The 15,197-nt window shown below is 44.8% G+C and overlaps 1 protein-coding gene across 1 annotated transcript in view; it reads right to left on the bottom strand.

The window, feature by feature from the left end:
* The window catches only part of LOC147102876 (dynein axonemal heavy chain 17-like), a 908,504-nt gene that overhangs the window by 227,388 nt on the left and 665,919 nt on the right, over positions 1-15,197 (bottom strand). Inside the window, exon 53 of the mRNA XM_085963770.1 lies at positions 14,328-14,475. Coding sequence (XP_085819896.1) covers positions 14,328-14,475 — 148 coding nt within the window. The remainder of the gene's footprint in view (positions 1-14,327; positions 14,476-15,197) is intronic.

Genomic DNA, 15,197 nt, shown 5'->3' with positions numbered 1-15,197 from the left:
GCTTTCAGATAATCAACAACAAGCATTGGACCAGCCTGTCCCCGAGGTGATTCAACAGATCAAGGGGGGAGAAGACAAGGAAGAAGACGACACTACGTCACTGCATCTGTCACTCACAGACACCAGCTCAGAAATTGGTACCACACATACTTTAGAGGCAAGTGTAGTAGTGGGATCTGCACAGGGTGAGGCACTGGGCATGAGTGGGCTACAGCAAGGCCAGGGGGAAAGGGTAGCTCGGGGGCCAGCTCCCTGGAGGGCGAGTTCGCGCGAGAGTTCTGCTGCACAGGACTTAGATGAGGACCTCGATGGAGTGCACAACGAATTGATAGGAGCAATGACATAGAAACATAGAAGATAGGAGCAGGAGTAGGCCATTCGGCCCCTCGAGCCTGTTCCGCCATTCAATGAGATCATGGCTGATCATCCAAATTCAGTACCCTGTCCCTGCTTTCTCCCCATATCCCTTGATCCCTTTAGCCTTAAGAAACATATCTAACTCCTTTTTGAATATATTTAATGAATTGGCCTCAACTGCCTTTGGTGGTAGAGAATTCCACAGGTTCACCACTCTCTGGGTGAAGAAATTCCTCCTCATCTCTGTTCTAAATGGCTTACCCCTTATCTTTAGGCTGTGACCCCTGGTTCTGGACTCCCCCGCCATTGGGAACATCCTTCCTGCAACTAGTCTGTCTAGTCCTGTTCGAATTTTATAAGTTTCAATTAGATCCCCTCTCATTCTTCTAAACTCTAGCCGCCTGCTGCACCTGCATGCTTACCTTCAGCGACTGGTGCACAAGGACACCCAGGTCTCATTGCACTTCCCCTTTTCCCAATCTATTGCCGTTCAGATAATAATCTGCCTTCCTGTTTTTGCCACCAAAGTGGATAACCTCGTATTTATCCACATTATACTGCATCTGCCATGCATCTGCCCAATCAGCCAACCTGTCCAAATCATACTGGAGTTTCTCGGCATCCTCCTCACAGCACACACGCCCACCCAGCTTTGTGTCGTCTGCAAACTTGGAGATATTACATCTAGTTCCCTCGTCCAGATCATTAATATATATTGTGAATAGCTGGGGTCCTAGGACCGATCCCTGCGGTACCCCACTAGTCACTGCCTGCCACTCGGAAAAAGACCCGTTTATTCCAACGCTTTGCTTCCTGTCTGCCAACCAGTTCTCTATCCAAGTCAGTACCTTACCCCCAATCCCATGTGCTTTAACTTTACACTCTAATCTCTTATGCGGGACCTTATCGAAAGCCTTCTGAAAGTCCAAATACACCACATCCACTGGTTCTTCCTTATCTATTCTACCAGTTACATCCTCAAAAAAGTCCAGTAAATTAGCCAAGCACGATTTACCTTTTGTAAATCCATGTTGACTTTGTCCGATCCTGTCACTGTTTTCCAAGTGCTCTGCTATTACATCTTTTATAATGGACTCTAGCATTTTACCCACTACCGATGTCAGGCTTACCGGTCTGTAATTCCCCGTTTTCTCTCTACCACCTTTTTTGAATAGTGGGGTTACATTAGCTGCCCTCCAATCCATGGGAACTGTTCCAGAGTCTATAGAATTTTTGAAGATGACCAGCAATGCATCTACTATTTCTAGGGCCACTTCCTTAAGTACCTTAGGATGTAGATTATCAGGCCCTGGGGATTTATCGGCCTTCAATCCCGTCAATTTCCCTAACACCATTTCCCTACAAATACTGATTTCATTCAGTTCCTCCCTCTCATTAGACCCTATGTTCCCCGACATCTCTGGGAGGTTATTTGTGTCCTCCTTTGTGAAGACAGAACCAAAGTATGTATTTAATTGGTCAGCCATTTCTTTGTTCCCCATTATAAATTCCCCAGATTCTGACTGCGAGGGACCTACGCTTGACTTCACCAATCTTTTTCTCTTCACATATCTACAGAAGCTTTTACAGTCAGTTTTTATGTTCCCTGAAAGCTTACTCTCATACTCTATTTTCCCCCTCTTAATTAATCCCTTTGTTCTCCTTTGCTGAATCCTAAACTGCTCCCAATCCTCAGGTTTGCTGCTTTTTCTGGCCAATTTATATGTCCTCTCCTTGGATCTTATGCTATCCCTAATTTCCCTTGTTAGCCACGGTTTAGCCACCTTTTTTGTTTTATTTTCATGCAAGACAGGGATGAACAAATTCTGTAGTTCATCCATGCGATCTTCAAATGTTTGCCATTGCCTATCCACTGTCAACCCTTGAAGTAACATTCCCCAATCCATCCTAGCCAACTTGCGCCTCATACTATTGTAGTTTCCTTTATTTCAATTCAGGACCCTAGTCTCTGAGTCAACTACTTCACTCTCCATCTTAATGAAGTATTCTATCATATTATGATCGCTCCTCCCCAAGGGGCCTCGCATAACAAGATTGTTAATTAATCCTTTCTCATTACATAATACCCAGTCTACAATGGCCTGATCTCTAGTTGGTTCCTGAGCATATTGGTCCAGGAAACCATCCCGTATACACTCTAGGAATTCCTCCTCCACAGTATTGTTACTAATTTGGTTAGCCCAATCTATATGTAGATTAAAGTCACCCATGGTAACTGCAGTGCCCTTATTGCACGCATCTCTAATTTCCCATTTAATGCCATCCCCAACCTCAGCATTACTGTTTGGAGGTCTGTATACAACTCCCACTAACATTTTCTGCCCCTTAGTATTTCTCAGCTCTACCGATACAGATTCCACATCATCAGAGCTAATATCCTTCCTTACTATTGTGTTAATCTCATCACATATAGATCAGACCAGGTAAGGATGGCAGATTTCCTTCTCAACAGGATATTAGTGAATCAGGTTTTTTACGACAATCCAGTAGTTACATGGTCGCCATTACTGATACTAGCTTTTTATTCCCGATTTATTTAATTTACTGAATTCCCCAGCTGCCATGATGTCTCCAGATCATTAGTCCAGGCCTCTGGATTACTAGTCCAGTAACGTAACCACTATGTTTCCTTTTTCATTTTTTTCTATTTTAAAATGGCTTTCACATTATGGCCCCTTTAACATAGAAAAATGTCCTAAGGTGTTTCATAGGGGTGTAATCAGGCAATGAATGCCGAATCAAAGCAGGAGCTATTAGGAGTGTGACCAAAAGCTTGGCCGAAGAGGTGGGTTTTAAGGAGGGTCTTAAAGTAGTAGAGTGGGTGAAAAGGCAGAGTAGTTTAGGTAGAGAAGTCAACAGCATGGGGCCCAGACAGCTGAAAGCACAGCTGTCAATGATATGGTGAAGGGAGAAGGGATGCATAAGAGGCCAGAGTTGGGGGAACAAAGAGTTCTGGGAGGGTTGTAGGGCTGGAGGAGGTTAGAGAGATAGGAAGGATCAAGGTGATGAAGATTTAAACACGATGATGAGAATTTGAAATTGAAGGTGTTGGGGCACTGGGAGCCAATGTATGACAGTGAGCACTGGTGAGTGGGACTTGAGGTGGAATAGGATATGGCAGCAGAGATTTGGATAAATCAAAGTTTATGGAGCATGGAGGATTGGAGACTGGCCAGGTCAGAATTGTAATAGTTGAGTCTGGAGGCATGGATGAGGGTTTCAGCAGCAGATGGGCTGAAGCAGGTGTGGAGGTGGCAATGATACAGAGGTGATAGTAGGTAGCCTTTGTGATGGAAAGGATATGGGGTCTTCCTACGCAGTCTCTATCACCATGGAAGGAGATGCCATTTGTTTGAAAATTGTCAATTATAGCTCTCACATAGGAATTTCCATTAGTATCAGGGTTGCAGTGAATTGGTTAATTCCTGGGAGGTAGGAATATAGGAATAGGACTGGGAGTAGGCCATTCAGCCTTTTGAGCCTGTTCCGCCATTTTATTAGATCATGGCTACCTATACCTCAACTCCATTTCATAGAGTCATAGAGTTTTACAGCACAGAAAGAGGCCCTTCGGCCCATCGTGTCTGCGCCACCCATCCATCCCTGTCCAGTCTAATCCCATTTTCCAGCATTTGGTCCATAGCCTTGTATGCATTGGCATTCCAAGTGCTCATCCAAATGCTTCTTGAATGTTGTGAGGGTTCCTGCCTCTACCACCCTTTTGGGCATTGAGTTCCACATTACAACCACCCTCTGGGTGAAAAAGTTCCTCCTCAAATCCCCTCTAAATCTCCTGCCCCTTACCCTGAATCTATGCCCCCTTGTTATTGACCCCCCTACTAAGGGGAAAAGTTCCTCTTTGTCTACCCTATCTATGCCCCTCATCATTTTGTATACCTCAATCAGGTCCCCCCTCAGCCTTCTTTGCTCCAAGGAAAACAACTCCAGCCTGTCCAGCCTCTCTTCATAGCTGAGGCGCTCCATCCCAGGTAACATCCTGGTGAATCTTCTCTGCACCCTCTCCAAAGCAATCACATCCTTCCTATAGTGAGGCGACCAGAACTGCACACATTACTCCAGCTGTGGCCTCACCAGCGTTTTGTACAGCTCCATCATAACCTCCCTGCTCTTATATTCTATGCCTCGGCTAATGAAGGCAAGTATCCCATATGCCTTTTTAACCACCTTATCTACCTGTTCCGCTGCCTTCAGGGATCTATGTACATGTACACCAAGGTCCCTCTGACCCTCTGTACTTCCTAGGGTCCTACCACTCATTGTGTATTCCCTTGCCTTATTTGTCCGTCCAAAATGCATCACCTCGCACTTTTCAGGGTTAAATTCCATTTGCCACTTTTCCGCCCATCTGACCAACCCGTTTATATCGTCCTGTAGCCTGAGGCTTTCCTCCTCGCAATTGACCACCCCACCAATTTTCGTGTCATCTGCGAACTTGCTGATCATACCTTTTACATTCTCATCCAAATCATTTATGTAGATCACAAACAACAAGGGACCCAGCACCGATCCCTGAGGTACCCCACTGGACACAGGCTTCCAGTCACAAAAGCAACCTTCGACCATCACCCTCTGCCTCCTGCCACTCAGCCAGTTTAGGATCCAACGCGCCAAGGCACCCTGGATCCCATGGGCTCTTACCTTCTTGACCAGTCTCCTATGCGGGACTTTGTCAAAGGCTTTACTGAAGTCCATGTAAACCACATCCACAGCATTTCCCTCATCCACCCCCCTAGTCACCCCCTCGAAAAATTCAATCAGATTTGTCAGACATGATTTACCCTTGACAAAGCCATGCTGACTATCCCCGATTAATCCTTGCCTCTCCAAGTGGAGACTAATTTTGTCCCTCAGAATTTTTTCCAATAATTTCCCTACCACAGATGTTAGGCTCACTGGCCTGTAATTCCCTGGTTTATCCCTGCTACCCTTCTTGAATAATGGTACTACATTAGCTGTTCTCCAGTCCTCTGGTACATCCCCTGTGGCCAGAGAGGTTCTGAAAATTTGTGTCAGAGCCCCTGCAATCTCCTCCTTTGCCTCCCACAGCAGCCTGGGATACATCTCGTCCGGGCCTGGGGATTTATCCACTTTTTGGCCTGCTAAAACCGCTAGCACCTCCTCCCTCTCGATGCTAATATGTTCAAGTATGTCACAGTCCCCTTGCCCGATTTCTATGTCTGCATCGTCTTTCTCCATAGTGAACACAGATGCAAAAAATTCATTTAAAACCCCGCCTACATCATCTGGCTCTACACACAGATTGCCACTTTGGTCCCTAATGGGCCCTACCCTTTCCCTGGTTATCCTCTTGCCCTTAATATACTTATAAAACATCTTAGGATTTTCCTTTATTTTGCTCGCCAGTGTTATTTCATGGCCCCTCCTCGCCCTCCTAATTTCTTTTTTAAGCATGCCCCTGCACTTTTTATACTCCTCTAGGGCTTCTTCCGTCTTTAGTCTTTTGTAACTGCCAAAAGCCCCCCTTTTATTTCTAATGCATTTTTGTATATCCCTTGTCATCCAAGGTTCCCTTTGCTTGTTGGTCCCACCCTTGACCTTTACAGGAACATGTTGGCGCTGTACTCTCTCTATTTCCCTTCTGAAAGTCTCCCACTGTTTTGATGTGGATTTTCCTATAAGTAGCTGCTCCCAGTCCATTTTGACCAGATCCTGCCTTATCATATTAAAATCGGCCTTCCCCCAATTTAGAACCCTTATTTCCGGGCCGTCTTTGTCTTTTTCCATGACCACCTTAAATCTCACCGAATTATGGTCACTGTCGCCAAAATGCTCTCCTACTGATACTTCCACCACTTGCCCGGCTACATTCCCCAGGATTAGGTCCAGTACCGCCCCCTCTCTTGTAGGACTTTCTACATGTTGGCTCAAAAAGCTCTCCTGGATGCACTTTAAGAATTCTGCACCCTCTAAGCCTTTCACACTCTGACTATCCCAATTTATATTGGGGAAGTTGAAATCCCCCACTATTATTACCCTATTATTTTCGCACTTCTCTGAGATTTGCCTACATATCTGTTCCTCTATCTCCCCCTGACTGTTTGGGGGCCTATAGTACACTCCCAGCAAAGTGCTTGCCCCCTTTTTGTTTTTAAGTTCTACCCATATGGCCTCATTAGAGGAACCCGCTAATATATCGTCCCTCCTTACAGCAGTAATTGACTCCTTAATTAATATTGCAACACCCCCTCTCCTTTTACACCCCCCTCTGTCTCGCCTGAAGATTCTATACCCCGGAATATTGAGCTGCCAGTCCTGACCCTCCCTCAACCATGTCTCCGTGATAGCAACAATATCGTACTCCCATGTGTTCAACAACAACTTCAGTTCATCCACCTTATTTGCAAGACTCCTTGCATTAAAATAAATGCCTTCCAGCCCTGCCATATTCCCTTTTGCCTTCACATATTTGCTCTGCCTTCCCAGCTGACTTGTTTTTTCCTCTGTATTTGGCTGTAAATCACCCCCCACTATAGCTCCACTCTGTACCCCATCCCCCTGCCAAGTTAGTTTAAACCCCCCCAGCAGTGCTAGCAAACCTCCCCGCAAGGATATTGGTTCCCCTCTGGTTCAGGTCTAAACCGTCCGACTTGTACAAGTCCCACCTTTCCCAGAAGCAGACCCAGTGATCCAGGAAACTAAAGCCCTCCCCCCTGCACCATCCCTTTAGCCACGCATTCATCTGTTCTATCTTCCTATTCCTATACCCACTAGCACGTGGCACGGGGAGTAATCCAGAGATTACAACCTTTGAGGTCCTGCTCTTTAATCCTTCACCTAGCTCCTTAAATTCTTGCTGCAGGACCTCATCCCTCTTTTTACCTATGTCGTTGGTACCAATGTGGACCACGACCTCTGGCTGTTCACCCTCCCCCTCCAGAATTTATACGCCTTTTCTCCATATCCCTTTATACCTTAGCCTAACAAAAATCTATCAATTTCAGTTTTGAAAAATATCAACGTATCCAGCATCCACAGCCTTTTTAGAGTCATAGAGTTATACAGCATGGATAGAGGCCCTTCGGCCCATCGTGTCCGCGCCGGCCATCAAGCCCTGTCTAATCTAATCCCATATTCCAGCATTTGGTCCGTAGCCTTGTATGCTATGGCATTTCAAGTGCTCATCCAAATGCTTCTTGAATGTTGTGAGGGTTCCAGCCTCCACAACCCTTTCAGGCAGTGAGTTCCAGACTCCAACCACCCTCTGGGTGAAAAAGTTCTCTCTCAAATCCCCTCTAAACCTCCCGCCCTTTACCTTGAATCTATGCCCCCTAGTTATTGACCCTTCTACTAAGGGAAAAAGCTCCTTAGTATCCATCCTATCTATGCCCCTCATAATTTTGTACACCTCAATCATGTCCCCCCTCAGCCTCCTCTGCTCCAAGGAAAACAAACCCAATCTGCCCAGTCTCTCTTCATAGCTGAAGCGCTCCAGCCCTGGTAACATCCTGGTGAATCTCCTCTGCACCCTCTCCAAAGCTATCACATCCTTCCTGTAGTGTGGCGACCAGAACTGCACACAGTATTCCAGCTGTGGCCTAACCAGTGTTTTATACAGCTCCATCATAACCTCCTTGCTCTTATATTCTATGCCTCGGCTAATGAAGGCAAGTATCCCAGATGCCTTTTTTACCACCTTATCCACCTGTTCCGCCGCCTTCAGGGATCTGTGTACTTGCACACCCAGATCCCTCTGACCCTCCGTCTTGCCTAGGGTCTTACCATTCATTGTGTATTCCCTTGCCTTGTTAGTCCCCCCAAAGTGCATCACCTCACACTTTTCCGGGTTAAATTCCATTTGCCACTGTTCTGCCCATCTGGCCAACCCATCTATATCGTCCTGCAGACTGAGACTACCCTCCTCGCTATTTACCACCCTACCAATTTTTGTATCATCCGCGAACTTACTGATCATACCTTTTACATTCATATCCAAGTCATTAATGTAGACCACAAACAGCAAGGGACCCAGCACCGATCCCTGTGGTACCCCACTGGCCACAGGCTTCCAGTCACAAAAACAACCTTCGACCATCACCCTCTGCCTTCTGCCACTAAGCCAGTTTTGTATCCAATGTGCCAAGGCACCCTGGATTCCATGGGCTCTTACCTTCTTGACCAGTCTCCTGTGCGGGACTTTATCGAAGGCCTTACTGAAATCCATGTATACCACATCCACTGCGTTACCCTCATCCACACACCTAGTCACCCCCTCAAAAAATTCAATCAAATTAGTCAGACATGATCTTCCCTTGACAAAGCCATGTTGACTATCCCTAATTAATCCTTGCCTCTCCAAGTGGAGACTAATTTTGTCCCTCAGAATTTTTTCCAATAATTTTCCTACCACTGATGTTAGGCTCACTGGCCTGTAGTTCCCCGGTTTTTCCCTACTCCCCTTCTTGAATAATGGTACTACATTAGCGGTTCTCCAGTCCTCTGGCACATCCCCTGTGGCCAGAGAGGTTCTGAATATATGTGTTTGAGCCCTCGCAATCTCTTCCTTTGCCTCACACAGCAGCCTGGGATACATTTCGTCCGGGTCTGGGGATTTATCCATTTTTAGGCCTGCTAAAACCGCCAATACCTCCTCCCTCTCGATGTTAATATGTTCGAGCATATCACAGTCCCCCCGCCCTATTTCTATGTCTACATCGTCCCTCTCCATAGTGAAAACAGATGCAAAAAATTCATTCAGAACCCCTCCTACATCTTCCGGCTCCACACACAGATTGCCACTTTTGTCCCTAATGGGCCCTATTTTTTCCCTAGTTATCCTCTTACCCTTAATATACTTATAAAACATCTTAGGATTTTCCTTTATTTTGCTCGCCAGTGTTATTTCATGACCCCTCCTTGATCTCCTAATTTCTTTTTTAAGTATCCCCCTGCACTTTTTGTACTCCTCTAGGGCTTCCTCCGTCTTTAGCCTTTTGTATCTGCCAAAAGCCCTCCTTTTTTTTCTAATCCATTCTCGTATATCCCCTGACATCCAAGGTTCCCTGTGGTTTTTGGAACCACCCTTGACCTTTACGGGAACATGTTGCCATTGTATGATCTCAATCTCCCTTCTGAAAGCCTCCCATTGCTCCGATGCGGATTTTCCTACAAGTAGCTGATCCCAGTCCATTTTGGCCAGATCCTGCCTTATCCTATTAAAATCGGCCTTCCCCCAATTTAGAACCTTTATTTCCGGCCCATCCCTGTCCTTTTCCATGACCACCTTAAATCTCACCATATTATGGTCACTGTCACCAAAGTGCTCACCTACTAGCACTTCTTCCACTTGGCCGGCCACATTCCCTAGAATTAGGTCCAGTACCGCCCCCTCTCTTGTAGGACCTTCTACATGCTGGTTCAAAAAGCTCTCCTGGATGCACTTTAAGAATTCTACACCCTCTGTGCCTTTCACACTCTGACTATCCCAGTTAATATTGAGGAAGTTGAAATCCCCCATTATTATTACCCTATTATTTGCACATTTCTCTGAGATTTGCCTACATATCTGTTCCTCTATCTCCCCCTGACTGTTTGGAGGCCTATAGTACACTCCCAGCAAAGTGCTTGCACCCTTTTTGTTTTTAAGCTCCACCCATATGGCCTCATTAGAGGAACCTGCTAATATGTCATCCCTCCTTACTGCAGTAATTGATTCCTTAATTAATATTGCGACACTCCCTCCTCTTATACCTCCCCCTCTGTCTCGCCTGAAGATTCTGTACCCCGGAATATTGAGCTGCCAGTCTTGCCCCTCCCTCAACCATGTCTCCGTGATAGCAACAATATCATACTCCCATGTGTTTATCAACACCTTCAGTTCATCCACCTTATTTGCAAGACTCCTTGCATTAAAATAGATGCCATCCAGCCTTGCCCTTGTATATTTGCCGTCTACCAAGCTGACTTGTTTTTTTCTCTATAATTGGCAGCACATCACCCTCTATTTCAGCTCCCCTCTGTATCCCATCCCCCTGCCAAGTTAGTTTAAACCCCCCACAACAGTGCTAGCAAACCTCCCCGCAAGGATATTTGTCCCGCTCTGGTTCAGGTGCAACCCGTCCGACTTGTACAAGTCCCACCTTTCCCAGAAGCAGGCCCAGTGATCCAGGAAACTAAAACCCTCCCTCCTGCACCAACTCTTTAGCCACGCATTCATCTGTTCTATCCTCCTATTCCTATACTCACTAGCACGTGGCACTGGGAGTAATCCAGAGATTACAACCTTTGAGGTCCTGTTTTTTAATTTTGGGGGAGAGACTTCCAGATTTCCACTAACCTTTGTATGAAAAAGTGGTTTCTGATTTAATTCCTAAATGACCTTGCTCTAATTTTAAGATTATGCCCCCTTGTCTGGATTCCCCCATCAGAGGAAATATATGGGGTATAAATTGGATCTCGTCTGACCTCAGGTTGTCCAAAAGCGTCACTGCTGTAATGTTGGAAACACGGCAGCCAATTTAGCACAGCAAGCTCCCACAAACAACAATGTGATAATGACCAGATCATCTGTTTTAATGATGTTGGTTGAGGGATAAATATTCACCAGGACACCGGAGAGAATTGCCCATATCTTCGAAATAGTACCATGGGATCTTTTACATCCACCTGAGATGGCAGGTGTTTAAAGTCACCTCTTAAGAGGGAGGTACATTGTGGCTGCAACAATGAATGGAAATTGTCTGTGGGCTGAAATGGCTGAAGCTGGTACCAAGGCTCTCAGATGCTGCACTGGAGGCATTGGTGCAGGAGATAGAGAGAAGGAGGGACATTCTGTATCCCCTGAGAGGTAGGAAGCCTTCCAGGCATCTGATGCGCAGGCAGTGAGAGGAGGTTGCAGACAAGGTGAATGCAAGGAGCATGGCTCCTAGGGCATGGATGTAGTGCCGGAAGAAGTTTTATAATCTGACACGAGTTATCAAGGTTAAGAAGAATCTTCAAATGGTATATCATTACAGCTGCACCACTCATAACCTCATTAACTGCTGAATTTATAACACTTCCATCCCCACCAACCTGCAATCTACAACTGTCAGTATAGCACAGTTCAATTAATATCCTTTACCTCAACTTCACAAACTCAGCATGATTACAAACTTCACATCCACAACTCATATCTCACACACACACACTAGCAGCTACTCAACCATGACAGCCACATTACCCAAACATCTTGCAAGACTTTCACCATCACACTTCCCTCTTTCTTGCAGGGAAAGATGGTGCATAACACAACGTAGCAAACTGTCACTGATGGAAGACCAGCGTGACTATACACCCTTTCCCCCATTGAGGAGAAAGTGCTGGCGATTATGAGAAGGGGCAGAGCGGAGGTCGTGGCCACTGTTGATGCTGGAAGACATGCCGAGCAGGATTTCTTCATACCTTCTTTCTTCTCACTTCTCCCTCACCAGGGCAGGGTTACAGGTCACCATAGGTGCCAGCTCATTGGCGGGTGAGCTCACATACTAGATCTGCTGCAGAGGACTCAGATGCAGACTCCAATGGGCCAGGCCACTGAACAAGGCTAATGGGCATACACCAGGTAATGCTTGGTGCACTGGAATGCCTGCCAGAGAGCTTGCACATAATGTCGCAGAGCATGGAGCAGTCCACTTCTAACTTGGCGCCCATCCTTTCCAATGTGGTCACCTTAAATAGCACCACTGTGGAACCCACCATGATGGAATGTCTCATGACGAATCTGACAGCTTCTTTTGCAGCAGAAAATGAATCTCAGATGGCTGACATCTTGGCTATGGGTGCCACCATTGAAAGGGGCTTCCAGGGTGTCTTAGCAGTCTAGCACTTTATTCTCCAACAGAGCACTAGGACTGCTGAGGCACCCCAGGAGAGTGTCATTGACTCCATGGAAGAGGATCCTCCTGTCCTCTCTCAGGTTGACAGAATACCTGCTCCCACACCTGCCACTCCAGCAGTGCCCTTGATGGTGCCTGTCAGCCAACTGGCCCAGACAGCTGCAGCTCTGGCTGAGATGGTGCAGTCTGTAGCCGGGCCCTCTAGGCCTAGAGCTGCTTGAGGTCATCCTCCAAGGCTATCTGCAGTGTCTTCAATGGAAGCTCAGCAGCCTTCCAGCTCCCAAGCTCCAGCCACTGGGAAAACACCTTGTAGGAGCACTAGGATAGTCAAAGGAACATGGAAAACAGGCACTAAGGGAATGCACAAGGGTGAAAAGTGTAATTTTGTTTAAAGTGCAAGATTATTGATTTGATAAATTTGGCTTTGGATTTGCATTTGGTGTCGGCTTTTATGTTTGCAGTCAAGAGAGAAAAAAACAAATTGTTGAATGAAAGAGGGCAATGTGATGATGATTGTAACAAGAAAGGTAAGAAGTGTGAGACTGCTGGTGTCCTCCTCCTCTCTCTTCTGGCAGGTTGTCCTGCTTTGTGGTGTCTTCCGTCATGCTCCCAGTTGTACTCTATTCCTAGAGGCAGCTCTCCTAGCCCACTCATGCTTGGAGCCAGATAATTTGTGAAGGAGACAACAAGAACAGGAGTGCAAGAGCAGCAAGACCTCTCTCTGTGCAGACAAATTGAACTTTGAACAGTGCTAGAACTCAACAAAAATGCCTAGAAGTCAAGCAGCAGCCAGAAATAATAATACAGCAATTTATCTGTAAATTCTGCATGATCCCTTTAAATATTGCTGGCGAGAGGCCTTCATGCCAGTTACCAGGTCAGCACGTGGCATTCGATTCATTGGAGCCTTCCAAAATAGCAATTGCGGCCTGCAATCAGTGTTGCACACTCATCCAAGAGACTATCTCCTTCCTCTGCAACTTGCTGGCGTGCGATACTCTTGCGAGCGCTCCCTCCTGCGCTAAGATGGCACACTGTGCACTTCCCGTCAGAAGTGTGTGTGCACATCTTGTGCGCCATTTTGGGTCCTTGGGTGGCTGCGTAGCACCTGAAAAACGGGCGCAACACAGCCCAATTTATCCCCCATGATGTTTCTGATTTTGTTTTTGTCGGAGAAATTTGAAAGGAAACACAATCTAAGCTTCAAAATGCCGAAAAACATAATGTCGATATAAGTTGGTTACATTGCTTGGACTGTAAGCACAGAAGAAGACACAAGCTCAAAATAAACAAAATTCAAACAAAACAATTAAAATATTTTTTTCTTACAGAGCAGTGTGATAAGTTGAATGAAACTTAGCAAAGCAGTTAATGTTGTGTTAGTTAACCCCTAAAAATTACCTATATAAATATCTATTGGGAAATACTCCTGTAGGGAGTATTTATGCAGAGATTTCTTCAGGAGGTATATAGGACATAGTTTGAAGAAGGACCAAGTTTAAAGAGCACAATGGATTTTTCTCCTTCTTTATGTTTTTACTTATCCTGTTATTTGTCCCACAGCTTTAATTTTTGAAAACACTTCACCTACCTACCTAGAATAATTGTCTTCCAAAAGTAATCTACTCAGAGCACTGCCTGTTGACATTTCAGTGAAGCAGATGAAAAGTAAATACTGTCCCTGAATGTCAGGCACAGGGATCTCCATATTTAGTTCTTGTATCATCAAAATACCAGATGTATTTTGGTGTTGCACAGAAATGTTTGGTAGGGGCACGTTTAGAATAAGAAAAACAGTCTACAATTGGGATCTGCATCGCATAACTAAGTGGTACTCAATAGCAACTAGCAGATATGCTGTGTGATAATTCCCATATCTAATATCACTAAAGTTTGTACACTTCCACTTTTAATGGAATATGAGGCAGTAGGTGTTTGACAAAAAAGCACATTAAAAAGAGGCTTATTCTAGACAGATTTATAAAAAACTAAGGCAGCAGCAGTAGTAATTTATAAACAAATATGAATTTGATTATTATAAAAAATATATGTACTAAAAATAAGAGTTACTTTCATGTATATCTATGCATTTACCAAGGGCTGCAGTAACCAGCTGTGTATGGAATTTTATCACCGATGATGGAAAATTGTGAGTGCTTAGATGTTGATAAAGGATGATACTATAGATGGAGTGAAGTGCATCTTGTCCCGGGAAACTCACAGCGAAGACACAGAAATGGCGCTGAAATAAAAGATTATAAAAAGCATAGGCTCTAATTATCTGTGTAACAATGTGATAACTGATCTCAGACAGTAACATTTTAAAATTGTAACATCAGGTTGTTCATGGCTAAATTTTTATTTGATACAAAGCTAATGAAGGTGGTAGACTCCAAAGGTGAATAAGATAAGCTACAGGAGGATTATAATATATTTGAAATTGGGCAGACAGGTGGCAGATGTAAGTCAATGTAGAGAAATGAAAGTGCTTCACATGACAAAAAAAATCCAGGAAGGGACTATTACCTAAATGGAAAGAAAATAATGAGCATGGAAAATGAAAGAGATCTAGTTGTCCTGATTGACAATAAATTGAAGCTCTCACAATGCTCGGTGGCGTGAATAAAACAAATTAGATGTTAGGATGTATTAAAAAGACAATATTGAATCCAAATAGTGAGCTAATCCTGCCACTTTATAAATCATTGGTGCGACCGCACTTAGAATACATATCCACGCTGTCACTGTCCTTTTAACCTCACGGACTTCAATTCTTGCCTTTTGAAAGTCCATATACACAACATAACATATATCAACCACAGAACCCTCATCAACCCTCTCTGTTACTTCATCAAGGATCTCAATCAAGTTAGCCAAACACAATTTGCCTTTAATAAATCTGTTAAGAATATAAGCATAGTTGTAATTTGGAGAAATCAATCACAATTAATTAGTCTACAACAG

This window comes from Somniosus microcephalus, chromosome 21 (assembly GCF_052327205.1).
Source record: "Somniosus microcephalus isolate GS21.2 chromosome 21, FLI_Smic_1.0, whole genome shotgun sequence".
NCBI classification, from domain to species: Eukaryota; Metazoa; Chordata; class Chondrichthyes; order Squaliformes; family Somniosidae; genus Somniosus; species Somniosus microcephalus.
This window is presented reverse-complemented; position numbering and strand designations above follow the sequence as displayed.